Source organism: Lissotriton vulgaris, chromosome 7, assembly GCF_964263255.1.
Source record: "Lissotriton vulgaris chromosome 7, aLisVul1.2, whole genome shotgun sequence".
Lineage (NCBI taxonomy): Eukaryota > Metazoa > Chordata > Amphibia > Caudata > Salamandridae > Lissotriton > Lissotriton vulgaris.
The window spans coordinates 874,830,345-874,847,201 of NC_141695.1; the positions used below are offsets into that span (position 1 = coordinate 874,830,345).

The following is a 16,857-nucleotide window of genomic DNA, read 5'->3' on the forward strand; positions in this document are numbered from 1 at the left end:
CAGGGGACTATACAAAGGTAGCACCGCCGACTATCTCGTCAATGCAAAACCCACTCCGACCGCTCTTCAGAATTGGAAACTCGAAAGGAGGCACGCAGCGCATTTCCAAATCCGTGGCCTCTGTGCACGCCGCACGTGAGCATCGGCTCCAGCACCTATCTTCAGAAAAAAATGGGAAACACATCCTTTCTAAACTCTCAGCCTCGCTACTCGTCCGCGTCGGCAGCCCAGTGAGGCGAAACAGTTTGCAGCGCTGCATCACTCCGGTGAGTCAGTCATTCATCCAGAAGCGAGCTCGCAGAGGATTGCGATTGGTGCCCTGTGAGAAAGTGAGCCCGGCAGTGCGACCATGGAGCTTTCCCTCCCGAGACACTTCAACGGCACGGAGGACTACCTTGCCTTCTACAACGGCCCCAGGCGCAGCCCCCTGTTTCTGCCCATTACCTCGGTCTACGCCATGATCTTCTTGGTCGGGGTTTCGGGCAACCTCCTGGTCTGCCTGGTCATCCTTCGGCACCGCAACATGAAGACCCCCACCAACTACTACCTCTTCAGCCTGGCCGTGTCCGACCTGCTGGTGCTCCTCTTCGGGATGCCGCTGGAGGTCTACGAGATGTGGAGCAACTACCCCTTCCTCTTGGGCGCCGTGGGCTGCTACTTCAGGACGGGGCTCTTCGAGACCGTCTGCTGCGCCTCCATCCTCAGTGTGACCACGGTCAGCATAGAGCGCTACATAGCCATCGTGCACCCCTTCCGGGCCAAGCTGGAGAGCACGCGCCGGAGGGCCCTGCGCATCCTCGTGGTCCTCTGGGTCTTCTCCGTCCTCTTCTCGGTGCCCAACACCAGCACCCACGGCATCCTGCTGCTCTACTTCCCCAACGGGACACTGGTGCCCGGCTCGGCCACGTGCACCGTGGTGAAGCCCATGTGGGTCTACAACTACATCATCCAGGCCATGTCCTTCCTGTTCTACGTGCTGCCCATGGGGGTCATCAGCATCCTCTACTACCTCATGGGGCTCAAGGTAAGCTCTCGGCCGTACTGCGTGACTGGCTGCCATGAAGCGCACTCCGCACAAAGGAGGGCTTCTTGGAGCTTAGCGATTGTGTGCCGCTCGTTTCCAAGCGCTGCCGATTTGTGAAAAAAGGGTAGTGGAAAGTAAAACAATGGAGTGGATTGCGGGGAACACGCAGGTTTTGATCAAGTCTGGTGCTAAGATACACCCATGCCTGCGTTGCTCTCCAGGTGCACCGGTGAACCGGCTAATCTGAGAGACAGTGTTTCAAGGTAACATAACGTGTGTTTGTAAAGCGCACCGTCACACAGAAGGGCATCTTGGCGCTGAATATCTGATGTTTTTCACATTCATTGTCGCATCTACTGAGCACTGGGCAGATCCAAAAGTGTGTGAGATGAGTTTATGTGTTGCTAATGCAGGTTTGAGTGTGGCAGTGCTTTGACTTGTGAAATATAAGTGCAAGTGCTCACTAACACAACGTACCTGTTTGTTACTGAGAAGTGCTGGGACTCTACCATTAACATTATTGTATCCTGCTGAGAAGTGCTGATACTCTCGCTTTGAAATTTAAGTAGCACATATACTGAGTGCTCGACAGTACCTGCCATTTTAAATCGCGATATGTGACACCTTAATCTTTCTGGTTCAAAAAAACCACACACACACGTTTCAATAAATAGTTGATGCATTCTCACTACCATTGTCATCCTTTAAAAATGGCCATGGTCCAAAAACTGTAGTTGTAGGTATTACGGCGTCTTTGGAGTAAGAGAGGGGACTTCAGGTACATGGAGGGTGGTACATGGTCAATAGCTGCTACATTTAAAAGCAGCTAAATTAATCCTTTGTTCTCTCTTTGCAGCTAATAACCACTAATATCAGTAACTTTGACATTAAAGCGAGAGGGTTATAACATATCGCTTACTTTCAAGTACCCCTGTACTTAAGTATAACATTATTTAAGAGTCACTACGTGGGCTGAGTTATCACAATGAACGGCCACAGAGCGCATCACAGAATTAAAGGAAACCCGCTGAAGAGTATACATCCTTACATTTAAGAAGTGCTTGCGAAAGTGTGGTCTGTGCAAGGTTTTCAGTGTGCAAAACTTTCACGTGTTTTAATCGAGTTCTTAAGAGTTGATCCGACAATTTTAAGATGCCAGAGTCAGCTTCTACTTTTTTGTATGTGTCAATACCAATATTCACTCTTTTGTATATAATTGAAAATGCTTCTGATTTTGGTATAAGTGGAAATGAGGTTTACGGAGATGAAGTAATTGTCCCAGAATCACACAGTTTCGACTGTGTCACCTTATGATATGAACTGGCCCTAACGCTACTGAAGAAGTAAGTAGGTGAAACACATTAAATCACAAAATATCATACTTTCAATTACACCATCAAATATAATAACGTAACTTTACCTGTGCCATCCTAGGAAACAATCTACAACATACTATAGCAATACATAACTGGACCTGTCCGATATTTGCCCAAATTTCCTATGCGGAAATTACTCGAATTTACAAAAAAAATTAGTGAAATTCTTCAAAATACCAATCCAGCATGTAGTGCAATTTAAAATTTTAAATCAAAGTGGACATGAGGGACGCATTTCAACTAAAATTACGCCGAAGTAAACACAATTTTGAACGGGGAGCTAAACGTACCTAACCATTCCATACAATGTCATGCCCCATATTATACATCTTACCAAATACCACAGCATGACATAATAATCGGTACCACGGAAAGCTACCTTATTCTGGGGGTCGCCAGTAAGTAGTTATTGTTAGGACCTAGGGCCAGATGTAGGTAAAATAGATTTACCGATTTTTAATTACCGAATTTTACCGATTCGGTAATTAAAAATCGGTAAATCTAAGGGGTGGATATGTAGGTATTCCAGATGTGCTGGAATACCGATTCGGAAGAATTCGGTATTTACTGATTCGGTAAATACCGAATCGGTAATGCCCATTCATTCCTATGGGCTTTGAAGCCCATAGGAATGAATGGGCATTACCGATTCAGTATTTACCGAATCGGTAAATACCGATTTTCACAAGGGTGCAGGGGGTGTCCCTTTGACACCCTCTGGCACCCCCAAAACAGGCTTGGGTGCCATGTGGCAGGCATACATGCCCTAAGGGCAAGTCTGCCTGTTACATGGCATAGGTGTGCATGCACACCGGAATCGGTATTTTACCATCAAATTGGATTTGATGGTAAAATACCAATTTGGTAAGGCCTCTGGGACTCTGAAGAGTTCCACCTTCATCTGGGGGCCTCAGAATCGGTAAAATTACCGAATTTTTATTTTACCGAATCGGTAAAATTACAGAATCAGTAATTTTACCGATTCAGTAAAATAATGCCCCCTACATACCTGTCACCCATTTACCGATCGGTAACGGCCAAAATCGTCCGTTACCGCTCGGTAAATGGCCTCAAACGGCCACCTACATCTGGCCCCTAGTTTCCAAATGAGAGAGCATTTTTTGTTTTGCTTATAACTTTAGCGTCGTTTGATGATTCTTTGTTCATATCAGCTCCAATGTTAGAAGTTTGGGAGTGATTCATTAACGGGGGCAGAAAAAAAAGGGAGATCCCAAAACATGTTTTCTCCATGTTAATTTCCATAGGAAACTTTAGACAAGACTACAGGTCGAACTGGGGAACGGAATTACCCCAAATTTGGCAGGGAGAAGGGTCTTGGTCTAGAAAGTACGCTTTTGTTTATTTGGTGTAAATTTGTTCAGTAGTGTTTGAACTTTACAGCTATTGATATTTGGGAATTCTGCCATCGGATTGGCTGAGGTGTTATGAGCACAAGCTTGCTGCTGATTGGCTGCAAGCGGTGCGAGCGGTTGCAACTAGGAAGTGTTGGGCGCCATTTTGTGAATCAGTTGAAGCGAGTAAGGGGGAAAAGGTGAAAAAAGTAGGAAAGGGGTGGGTAGGAGCACTGTAACCTCTGTGGGGTGTTTAGGGTGTGCTATAGAGGGGGTGTGAAGGGAAGTATTCACCCCAACCGGTGTGAAAGTGCTGTTTTGCCCACTGTGAGATGGTGCTGAGGTGAGGTGCCGGTACACTCGGGGATGAAAATGTGCGTGTAAACCTTGAGCTGAGTGCTGTAAACTGATGTGTTCTGGTCGCTGTAGCATACTGGCCAAAGCAAAGTATTTACCCCTACCGGTGTGAAAGTGCTGTTTTGGCCACTGTGAGATGGTGCAGAGGTGAGGGGCCGGTGAGCTCGACGGTGAAAGCGGGTGCCTAAACTGTGAGCTAAGTGCTCTGTAGCATACTGGCAGAAGCGAAGTATTTACCCATACCGGTGTGAAAGTGCTGTTTTGCCCACTGTGAGATGGTGCGGAGGTGAGGTGCCGGTACACTCAGGGATGAAAGCGTGTGCCTAAACTGTGAGCTGAGTGCTCTGTAGTATACTGGCAGAAGCAAAGTATTTACCCTTATCAGTATGAAAGTGCTGGTTTGACTAGAGTGAGACGGTGCAGAGGTGAGGTACTGGTAAACTCGGGAATGGAACCGTGCGCCTAAACTGTGAGCTGAGTGCTGTAAACTGATGTGCTCTGGATGCTGTAGCATACTGGCTGCTGTAGCATATCTGTGCAGGTGGTGTTAGTATGCGTTTAGAGTATAGCGGGAGTGGGAAGCAAACTACTCACTGGTACCGGTCTGAAGACTCAGGGATGAAACTGTGAGTTTAAGTCATGAGTTTATTGCTGTAAAGTGATGTGCTGTGGGCGCTGTAGGATACTGGCCGCCGTAGCATACCAGTGTAAGTAGTGTTAGTATGCCTTTATACTATACAGGGACTGGGAAGCGAACTACTCACCCCTACCGGTCTGAAGACTCGAATGAAGTGTTTTAGCTAGCAGGAAAAAATAAATAATTGTGAAGAATATAATGCAGAATGTTGCAATGCCTCAGAAGACAAATGGTGTAGTGAGGTGTCTAAGAAAGTGGCTGTGTGTAATAAAGGATTGGAGTTTGAAAATTATATAGAAAGTGTCTTTATTTAAGTGTCATAATTGGACCCACTTCTGCTGTATTCAAACGTAAGCTCCTGCATCAGTGAATTCCATATTACATGTTACAGTTCCATGTGACATAAACAATAGCTATTACACTTGAATGACTCTAAATTCTATAAGGAAAATAAAGGTAGGATACGATCACCACATGTATCCTTTAAGAAAAGAAAGAATAAAAAAAGAAATAGCAAAATGTAACCATCAAACTGTTTAGGTATTCTGGCAGTGCTTTTTTGTAACACAACATTATCAACAGTAGAACAGTCAGCAATCTGTTGTACTGTATATTCAATGTGGTGCGTTTCAGAATTGGTACTAGTTCTATCCACATTGGAACTTTGAGGATGAATACAAACATTTCGCTTCTGAAAAGCATATTCAGTTCTTTCTAGTCAAACGATACATTATTGTCTTCAGCTGTTTCAAGAAAACATTCTTGTGTAGAGAGCTAAGGCATCGAGCTGAGAGAAAGTCCAACCGCTTCTGCTGTGGTCAAATCGAGGCTCCTGTATCAGTGAATTCTACATTATATGTTACAGTTCTATGTGACATACAGAATAGTTATTAGACATGAATGACTATATTGTATAATAAAAATAAAGGTAGGATATGATTACCACACTGTGCCAACCAGTTCCTAAACAAAGTTGTCTTTTTTCATTTTTATCGTCAGGTTGTGAGCAGAGGCTGAGTATGAGTAAATTTGTGTGAAAGGGCTTTGTGAATAACAGGCAGGCAGAGAGGAGTGTGCACAAAGAATAGACATGGTTTCTAAATGGGTGTCGGGTTTAGGCTAATGTAGCAAGTAAATAGCGTATTTGCATAGGCCATACATCACCGATCCCTGGTTTGAGTGGAGACATAAGGGGTAATAATGAAGATAGAGTTCAAATGTCTGAGTATTCTTAGAAAGTTATTATATCAAAGTAGTAGGATTGAAGTGTATTATAAAAAATGTAAAGGAAAAAGTAAAAAAAAGATGGAAAAAATCCATCCAAGAATAACGTGAGTTTCTTACAAGTCTTGGAGATTGCCGTCCAGGAGTTCTTCAGCGGCTTGAGATGCATAATGTTCAAAGAGGCTATTGTTTCCATCATCTGAGAAAAGCGAAGCGATCCAATTCATATGCTCGAAGGGACAGTAATGTTCCTTGAATGTTTGAGCAGCAGTTTGCGATGTTGTGAAAGGTTGTACGTTGCAGGAGATCTTTCGCGGCTGCGCAGAAATCCTATTCCGCCACAATACCTTTTTGCTTTGCATTCACCATTGCTCCACTGCCAGAACAATCACGTTCATGGTTTTCAAGATACTGCATTATCTGCTGGATATCAGGAGCGATTGTTGGGATGTTGGCAAGGCAAAGATCAATTCGCCAGTCGAATGGGCACGTTTTGCAATCAAACAATGGTTGTACACATATTGCATAAGTGTAGATAAATGTTATGTTGTAGCTGGCTGCGATAATAGATAGAGGCAGGTAGCCGGAAAGTTTTTCCATTTTTTGCAGTATTGATGTAGCTTGGCGTAGAGGAGTATTCTGTCAGACATAGTTGTTACCACAGAGAGCTTAGCCATTTTTTACAAGCAGAATTAGTAGTAGGATGGCTGCAAAGAGAGCGGGAATTATGGGCACTGTTCCTGTTATTCCAGAGATGATCAAATGAATGAAGTATGGTATTAACAGAAGAACAGTTTGAAAGCGTGTTAGAAGGCCATAGGAGACCGTGTTAAAATAGTGTGCCAGACCTTGAGTGTGACATGTCTTGAAAATTGTGTAACAATTCACAAAGTGTAATTGGTGGTTTGTATTTAAAAGGGAGTGTATTTTACTTGAAGTTTGTGGTATCTGTAGTCGATGCATTTATTTTGCAGAAGTGAGGGAGACTTCTGTTCTGAACAAAAGCACTTTTAGTTTGGTTTGTTTCATGAAATCTGTTTTCAAACTAGGGATTTAAGGCCAAGTGGAAGCTTGGAAGTTAGTTTGTGTGGGTGGGAATAGACATTGCCACAGGAAGTTACTCGGTTTGAAACAGTAAGGACATGCGATATGCCAGCTCACATTCCGTAGAGTGAATGTTATTGAGGAGCAGATAACGGCCGTTAGAAAGTTGTATGAATGTTGTTCTGATTGTGAGAGTTGTGTCCTTTTAAGAAAGGACACAAGATTGGGGGCTGTAAGCTTAGAAGCGCCATGTAGTTGGACATTCTTGAATTGTAATGAATGACTGCCATTGTGGTCGCACTTTTCACCTGTGAGAAAAAGTTCTGTATGCTCTTTAAGACAGCGATATGTAAATGGGAGAAACCACTGCTAGTGACTGAATGCACTACCTTATATAATCATATTCAACATGACAAACAACATGTACACCGAGCAGATACAACAACACTACGTACTGTGGGAACCGTGGCTAGCCTTGTACACAAACCAAACATGGCATGGCACCCCTGCCGTACAATGCAGAATGCGGGGAGAGATGGGAGCAAAGTATGTGCAAAGTAATTCTCGATTATAAAAGTATACAATGCAAAGTCTTGAGGGGATGTTGCGGACAGACTTGAGTATGCAGAGCACAGACATGTACATATCAACATACAATGATGGTCTATTGAGTGATGTGGACAGTGGACGCAACCATGATAGTATAGTCAGTAGGGAAGATTATGGAATGGTAGTGCATACGTGCTTCCCCCCACCTCAAATGTTTAGGGAAGTAGGCTGGCTCGGGGTACGCAAGGGTAGCGTAGGGGTATGAAGAAGAGGTACGTTTCTCTGGGTGTGGTTCTCTTCCGGATCAGCAAACGTGCCAGGTTTGCGCAGTTTACACCGCCACAAGGTTGACGCTGTGAGTGAAGGTGGCTGTGTGAATGATGCTTTCAGCGTGTTGGTATCCATAAATTGTCATGGCCGCTGCGACGCACATATGCCCACAGTTCACCTTTTGACAAAGCGGTATGTGAAAGAGGGCCCACCACGTGCCGGTGGAAGCTCCTGGGCCGAGGTCTGCGACCTCTGAAGGCCCCTGACATTAACGGTGGCTACCGCGAAACAGGTACACAGCGCCCAGCCTGAGGCCCAGGAGCGTGGGGTGCTCTGTATACTACTAACACAGTAGTCCAACAGGTACCAACAGTGGAACGGTATTTTGGTACCATAGTAGGCATTGTTAAAACCGTATCTGAGAGTGGAGGTGAAGGTACTCCCTTCAACCAGGTGCAACCAACTCTAGGTCCCAACAGTGGAATGGTGTCTTGATCTCACAATGGATGATGTCTGATATTACCTGCTGCTTGCTTTTCACAGAGCTTCCTCCGTTGAGGTGCATTAGACTCTGTGCTTCCGTAATTAACTTTTGCAAATGATTATTGGGCTTGGTTGACTGCATTCGCTGGACTACACTGCGGTACAGCAGATCTGAACAGTGAAACGCAATCTTGATTATACAAATGAGAATATCAGAAGTTAAAGTCTGTGATGATTTGTGTGTACCCCCTCCGATCAGGCGCAACCAAGTGTAAGTCCCAACAGTGGAATGGTGTCTTGATCCCACAGTGGACGATGTTAGAACTGCATCTGAGAGTGGAGATGAAGGTACTCCCTTCACCCAGCTCCAACCGACTCTAGGTCCCAACAGTGGAACAGTGTATTGATCCCACAATGGAAGATGTCCAATATTACCTTCTGCTTGGTTTTTACAGAACTCCCTCAGTTGAGGTGCATTAGACTCTGTGCTTCCGTAGTTAACTGCTGCACATGATTATTAGGCTTGGTTGACTGTAGTCCCTGGACTACAGTGTGGTACAGCAGGTCTGAACAGCAAAACAGGGTCTTAATTCTATGATTCAGGATGTCAGAAGTTAAAGTGTGTGATGCTTATTATGTACCTCCTCGGATCAGATGCAACCAACTGTAGGTCCCAACAGTGGAACGATGACTTGATCCCACAGTGGACGATGTCTGATATTACCTGCTTCTTGCTTTTCACAGAGCTCCCTCTGTTGAGGTGCATCAGACATTGTGCTTCTGTAGTTAACTGTTGCCCATGATTATTGGGCATGGTAAACTGCAGTCGCTGGACTACACAGCGGTACAGCAGGTCTGAACAGAAAATCAAAGTCTTAATTCTATGATTGAGGATGTCAGAAGTTAAAGTGTGTGATGATTTTTTTGTACCCCCTCTGATGAGGCGCAACCAACTCTAGGTCCCAACAGTGGAACGGTGTCTTGATCCCTCAACGGACGATGTTAGAACTGGATCTGAGAGTGGAGATCAAAGTACCTTTTTCGACTAGGTTCAAGAAACTCTAGGTCCCAACAGTGGAACGGTGTCTTGATCCCACAATGGACAATGTCCGATATTATTTGTTGCTTGGTTTTCACGGAACTCCCTCTGTTGAAGTGCATCAGACTCTGTGCTTCCATAGTTAACTGTTGCACATGATTATTGGGCTAAGTTGACTGCTATTGTTGGAATACACCGCTGTAACCCAGGTCCAGACAGTGAAACGGGGTCTTAATTTGTTGATTGAGGATGTCAGAAGTTAAAGTTTGTGATGATTTCTGTGTACCCCCTTCAATGAGGTGCAAGCAACTCTAGGTCCCAACAGTGGAACGGTGTCTTGATCCCACAATGGACGATATTAGAACTGTATCTGAGAGTGGAGATGGAGGTACTCTCTTCAACCAGGTGCAAACAACTCTAGGTTCCAACAGTGGAACGGTGTCTTGATCCCACAATGGACGATGTCCGATATTACCTGCTGCTTGCTTTTCTCAGAACTTCGTCTGTTGAGGTGCATCACACTCTGTGCTTCCATAGCTAACTGCTGCCCATGATTATTGGGCTTGGTTGACACTAGTCGTTGGAGTATACTGCGGTTCAGCAGATCTGAACAGTGAAATGGGGTCTTGATTGTATGATTGAGGATGTCATAAGGAAAAGTCTGTGATGATTTCTGTTTACCCCCTCTGATCAGGTGCAACCAACTCCATGATTTCGAATCCAACAGTACGTGGCTGTGAGGTGTTAATAACCACTACCTCTGGCCTATACAGCTGTTTGGAGGGTTCACAATTTAGATTGAGTGGTGATTGTTTAATTACAGATTCCAGGAGCTAAATAATTATAACGTCTATTGAAATATACATAATATTGTTTTATTAGAACATTGGAATTTTGGGAGCCCCATTGAAAACAATGGAGTGGCGCCAGGCTTATAAATGTAAATGTAAATGTAAATGTAGGTATACTTATAGAGCGCAACCTGTCACCACAAGGGCATCCTGGCGCTTGCCTTGGGAACCCGTCCTGGTATTCCCCTGTGAGATAGCAGGGTACCCACAAGGTGAAAGTCAGGCATCCCGCCGCGAGGGCCGTTGTGGAGATTAAGCAAGCTATTGCCCAGAGTCGCAGAGTGTGAACCCGTGAGTTGAGAAGGCACCGGGACGAGAATTATCGAGTCCGTGGAATTTTTAGCCCAAGACCCGCCGGGGCAGGGAATTGAACCCTGGTCCAGGACCGATCTCAGATTCCGGGTCTGCCGCCTCTAACCCCTGAGCCACACTTCTCCACAAAGGCTGGTATAAGCCTGGAGCTCCAACATTGCAATGTTTCTTTGTTGACAGCTCTGGCTGTGAACAAAGGCTTCAGGGAGCCTGAGGGATTGCAATCCCCTTGCGCTCCCTTAAGGCTTTGCTTTATTCATTAGAACATTCTACCCTCTAATGGCAGAATGTTATAATAACCTTATATCCCTTTGTTGCTGGGCTATACTGGCTATTAAATTCCCTCTCCCTTGTTAAAGGCCCTCGCCTTCGGCTCGGGCCTTTAACGCTGGTGGGGGCCGTTAATAGCTGGTATAGCCTGCTACAGTGGGCTATTAGGCTATAGTATACTTGCTTGAAGAACTTTTTTTAGAGGAGTTATAGGTTTAGTAAAATGACCAAATTCATCTTGCAAGTCCAAAGGAACAGTGAGTAGTGTAGACTGTGGACAAATGAAATCCCAATTCGAATTGTTTTGATTTATTTATTGTAGAGTTTTCTGTAATTTATGTTGTTGTATTTTGTGAAGAGGCAGTGAGAAAAATTATTCATGGTTGTGTGTGTGAGTACTGCCTTCAATTAACAATGCAGACAGTAGTGTTTACAATCCAGGTTGATTCGCTATTGTAGATGATGCAGTCCTGTAAGAGAAGAGATTGATGTAGTGCTCTCTGTTTGCACCACTCAAACGCATCATTGCAGGCTCTGCACACGGTCTTTGTGGCTTCACGCATTGAAAACTGTGGAGTGCTAAGTGGCTGCAGGCCCTTGTGGACGCTCTCTCTGGTCTATACTGCAGACAGCAGTGTTCACATTTGAGATTGAGTCGGTATTGTAGATGGCTCAGTCTTGTAGGAAAAGACGTTGCTCCAGTGCGCTTTTTTCACACCATGCATACGCATCATTGCAGGATCCACAAACGCTTTTTTTTGCTTTGCTTATGACAAACTGGGCCGCTCAAGTCAATGCCACGTGGCTGTGGGCCCTTGCTGAACGCTCTCTCTGGCCTATACTACAGACTTCAGTGTTCACATTTGACATTGAGTCAGTATTGTAGATGATGCAGTCCTGTAGGGAAAGACCTTGCTCCAGTGCGCTCTGTCTGCACCACTCATACGCATCATTGCAGGCTCTGCACATGTTTTTTTGCTTCGCATATTGCAAAATGTAGAGCTCAAGTCAATGCCACGTGGCTGTGAGCCCTTGCTGACCACTCTCTTTGGCCGACATTGCAGACAGCAGTGTTCACAATTGAGATTAAGTCGCTGTTGTAGATGAGGTAGTCCTGTAGGAAAAGACATTGCTCCAGTGCGTACTGTCTGCACCATGCATACATATCTTTGCAGGCTCACCACACCCTTTTTTGTTGCTTCGCTTACGACAAACTGGGCAGCTCAAGTCACCTTACGTAGCTGTGGGTCCTTGCTGACCGCTCTCTATGGCCCACACTGCAGACAGCAGTGTTCACTTTCAGATAGAGTCGCTATTGCAGATGATGAAGTGTTAATGGCAACAGATATTGCTCCTAGTATGGCCCGCCTGCACCACGCATCCTCTCTGGCTGTGCACATGCTGAATGCTTTTGATGTGGCTATGTGAGTGCACTAGCACTAGAACTGATGGAGCGTTTATAATATATTCTTTTTGTGTATTATTTCAGATCTATTGATTGTGTGTCAGTATACCACAAGTTGTGGTTCTTTTACGATATAATTATTTCTGTATTATTTCACATCTACTATCCCTACCTTACTGCAGCACATATTATTGATTCTGTTAATATTGAATCGCTGTGTTTGATCCAATGATTACTGTTGTAGTTGATGCTAGCATCAACCATTCCCTGAGGGCTGGTTTACACCATCACCAGCACAGACGTCACTGGATATGTCCCCCTGGTAATAAAAAGGAGTCGAGCGCATGTACCAGTACCCACTTCCACTATCTATCTGTGTCCGTGTGTTCATTATCTATGCATGATACTGTCTCTGGGCCGTACTATATTACGTTGTGCTGTGGACAGCGTATGCAACCATGTTACCTCTGGTATTGGAGAACATTTTGGTAATGTAACTTTTAGGTGCATGGCTATCACAGTTGGATGGCTACTTTGCAGAGCATAAATATTGATGAAGATGGTGGCTGCATGTTGTGTGTAGTGTATGATATGTGTTTATTGCAAAAAGTTTAGAACAAAGCTCTCTAAGCAGAAGAGGTGTGTCTCATGAAATGCAGTACAAATATTGACTAAAATGTGTGGCGTTTTCGAACTGTTACAATGGGAAATGTTATGAACTAATTAGATGCTTTTTTTATGGTCACATGGTAATCGTGCAGCCAGTGCACAATGAGACTGCACCCGATGTAATTTTGAGAAAATATATCTACTATAATATATGTTTATCACAGTTAGAAATATATAAATGTTTAAAATATTTGTAATTATCGCTTGCTCTCATATACACTTTAAACTTATTTAGATATCGTTTTGAGACAAAAAAAATGAGGGTATGGCGTATGCAGAGTGACACCGTACGTCTAAGATGTAACAGAGGGTGTGGCAGCATGCATTCATCGCATTCGCAATGTTTGCCACCCCATACGTACATGACGTAACGCGCCCCTTGGTAGTGCATACCGGTTGCATACCACAGTAGCAGCTGGCGTGACCTCATACATACATGTTGTTACGCTGGATACGGTGTCACAAACCCGTCGGATACAAAATACACATCACTTAAATGTGGTGGATAGGATTCACATGCTGATCAAGCTTGGTAGACTACCAGTACGTAACTGTTGTTTTCTAAACATCAAAAAAAATATATATATACATATTTTGTGGGGAAGATATAAAAGATTACATTATTCCTAAAGTTTAAAAAAGGATGATAGAGTTGCAAAATAATAAAAAACAATTAGAAAAAATATATATAAATATTAAAATATGGAATTACCATTTAAAAAAACTTTGAAATTCACTGAAAAGACCATAGGTTTTACAGACATTATAGTTAGGAATTAGCATTTAAAAAACCTGAGAAATTCACTGAAAAAACCATAGGTTTTAGGGAGGTTATAGTTAGTTGGACATTTGACTCATATAAAACTAGAGAAATTCGCCAGTTATAGTTAGTTGAGCTTACTATAACTCGCACGCCTGCAATGAACTGCTGATGACGTCACATATTCCATCACTAATGACATGGTCAGTGACATCACTGATGACATCTAAAATGACACCATATCGAAAGAACAATCAGATCGTCTGGTGTGTGTAACCACATACACTCCTACTTCAAACAAAATTCAGAACAACATAAAGAGGAAGTGGGCAATTCTGGACAGCGGACAACGAAAGTGGGAACCCCCACTGTTCGCATTCAAGCGAAGTAGAAACTTAAGAAATAACCTGGTGCACTCCAAGATCAGTCAAAAAAAGGGAGGAAGGTACCCCTGTACTTAATATCAGGGAAGGGGTTATCAAACCAAAGAGCTAAAAGACCCTGTTATGAGGCGACCTTAAATACACCTCTTTTCCTTGGAGTGCTACCACTCACTCTCTCTCGATTTGTGTATCTAACAATGTTGTAAATCTCACAGTGCACTACAAATCACATCTAGAATAAAGTATAAAACACTTTTTTATAGTGGAAAAAAGGACCTCCCCATGGGTTACATTCTAAAACAATTTCATTTCTGTGATCATATAAAAACATGGATTCATAAAAAACAGTTGACGCGGCATTTCGGTGTACAGTTTGTCTTTTTCACCTTCATCAGCATGAAAACATTTTAAAATCTAAACCAAAGAGTGAAAATAAAATTTTAGATACCTAATGCAATCTGTGGATCCTATTTACAATCTATACAACATTGAAGTACTGGTAGATCTCACTTTGTCTTATCTACCCTCTTTATAAAACTTATTATATGGCACCCGCATTGATCATAAACAGTTTTTTTGCCACACTCAAATTGATTTATTACACTTTAAAAAGGTTGACCCCACATGGTTCTCTAGATAGCTCCCTTGAGAGTAGAGTTATTTTCACTCATGTGGCATTGATAAATTTGTATCTATATATCAGGGCATTATTACCTGATAAAATTATTGCGGAGTCTGATTCTTCAATTTCAGAATTCCATCAATATTCGGTATATCCTCTGGCTATTTTAATAATGCCTTTGAAGGTAAATAAGTATTCAATATATATTAAACCAATCAAAAGGCTGCGCCAGTTTTGTAATAGCCTTTTGTAGGAATATATTTACCTTGTTGTTCGAATCTCTGTAGGGTATAATTAATTACCACTGTACGCTTGGAGCCGCACTCTTGTGTGTTAAGTTACAGATGGGGCGGACTTTCAGTTTGTTATGGGTCTGTTGGAAAAAGAATAAACCATTCTAGAAGAGGGCTAGGTTATTAAAATGTATCTAACAGCAAAAAACATATTTCATGTTTTTTACACTTACCCCGAGATCCTAATGTTGCCCATACACTATATATGTTTCTCAACTATCCGTATGGTGTTGTATGGGAATTCTCTTCAATTGAGGTGAGTTTGTCGGATCCAGGATTAAAATGCGGATGGTTGTCAATCTTCTATATCATTTGCTAGCAATCTTAAGACTATACACGACTCTTTGTCTAAAATGTTCCCTTTGTATGTTAGTATATTATTGTGCTCGTTATGCACTCCCTGACTTTAGCAAGTATCAATCTCATTTAAAACAGCCGGCTTGTCTACACTAGTACTAATATCTCAATTTGTTATAGGTGTATTATGCTATAGCTGATTATATACTAAAGATGCTATGGGCTCCCCACTTTCTTAGCTAGATATAGATTTAGAATCGGGCGTTACTGTTCTGTTACCCATACTTATGCCTAATGCTGAATGTTATAAGTATTATAGGCTGTGCATTCAAGATTCGGACGTTTTATTATTCAGTCTTCTGCTGCTCTGCATAACATAAAGCACGCAGCACTATTTCGCTAGTCGATTACTGTTTGATATTGCGTGTTCTGACACCATGTCAGAAAAAAGGTCTAGGTGGAAGGCAAAAAGTTTAGGGAACTTTTGCAAAAAAGGGCCAAGTCCAACACAGCTCATATCAGGATGCGCATTACCTGAGTCTGAAGAAAAAAAAATAATCTTAAGGTATGGCAATTCCTTGGGCAATATTATCTGGCTAAATGTGTATGATGAAAATTTGCTAGATTCTCACTTTCACCTTTTGAAATGGGGGAATACATGCAGTATTCCTGAGTTATTCCGATTTCAGACATAATTTGCAAGGATGGGGAATACCTCATCCAGAATTAAAAAACATAAGGTATTGGCAATTCCCTGTGTGGTATTAGCGCATCATTCTACCTGGGCAATCAGACTAAAGCCCTAAGACTGAAATGTCCATTCTCGCTTCCACATTTTGCTGAACTTAAGCAGCTTTTGATGACCCATTTGAAGTCCCCAAAAAAATGTCCAATAAGTTGGATTTTAGGCCAGGGGGAAATTCACAAAACTCCACAAACTGCTGCAAAACTCTGCCACACGAGCAGCAGCGTTCAGTAAGTTGAGCTGCTCGCACTGATTTCTTGCACCAGGAGTTGTCCCATGCTGCAAAATAAGCACGAATAGCACAACACGCAACACATGAGGGGGCAGCTTTGTTCTGCCACCCAAACAAATGTTCTACTCAAGCGGCAGCTTCCTCAATGTGAGTGGAATATTTCTCAAAAGTGAGCAGTCACAACATGCCGCAACCACCAGCGTTGAAAAATCTTGCCAGTTAGAGAGAGGTCTAACCCACAATTTTTCTTGCTTGCGGTTGCCAACTACCATACAAGAGAAAATGCTCTGCTCCACGTCACTTCACAGAGTATTGCAGAACTCCGCGCTCTGCGCGCAGGGGGCAAAACTCTGCTAACTCCACCAACGGAGCAGAATTCTTCCCCCACCCCTAATGGATTTGACTTTCTGGCCTAACTTTGAATGACAAATTAATCTGAACGTGATGGAAACTCTTGTTTTATCCAAACCGGAATTAGAAGTGCTGTTCTTATTGCTAAATGTGCATTGTTATCAGTGGCGGCTCACCCAGGGAGTGCTGCAGGGCAGTGGGGTGGGGCAGGGGAGGGCCAGGGTGGCGGGGGGTAGTGGACTCGGACATAAAATGGACAGGAGTAAGGTAAGTAATTAAATAAATGCAATTATTTAGCTCGCGCTCGTGCAT

At 43.2% G+C, this 16,857-nt stretch overlaps 1 protein-coding gene across 1 annotated transcript in view; it reads left to right on the forward strand.

The window, feature by feature from the left end:
• The first annotated feature begins 349 nt into the window (after positions 1–349).
• NMUR2 (neuromedin U receptor 2) overlaps positions 350–16,857 on the forward strand; it is a 504,434-nt gene continuing 487,926 nt past the window's right edge. The window contains exon 1 of the mRNA XM_086928809.1: positions 350–1,024. Coding sequence (XP_086784935.1) covers positions 350–1,024 — 675 coding nt within the window. The remainder of the gene's footprint in view (positions 1,025–16,857) is intronic.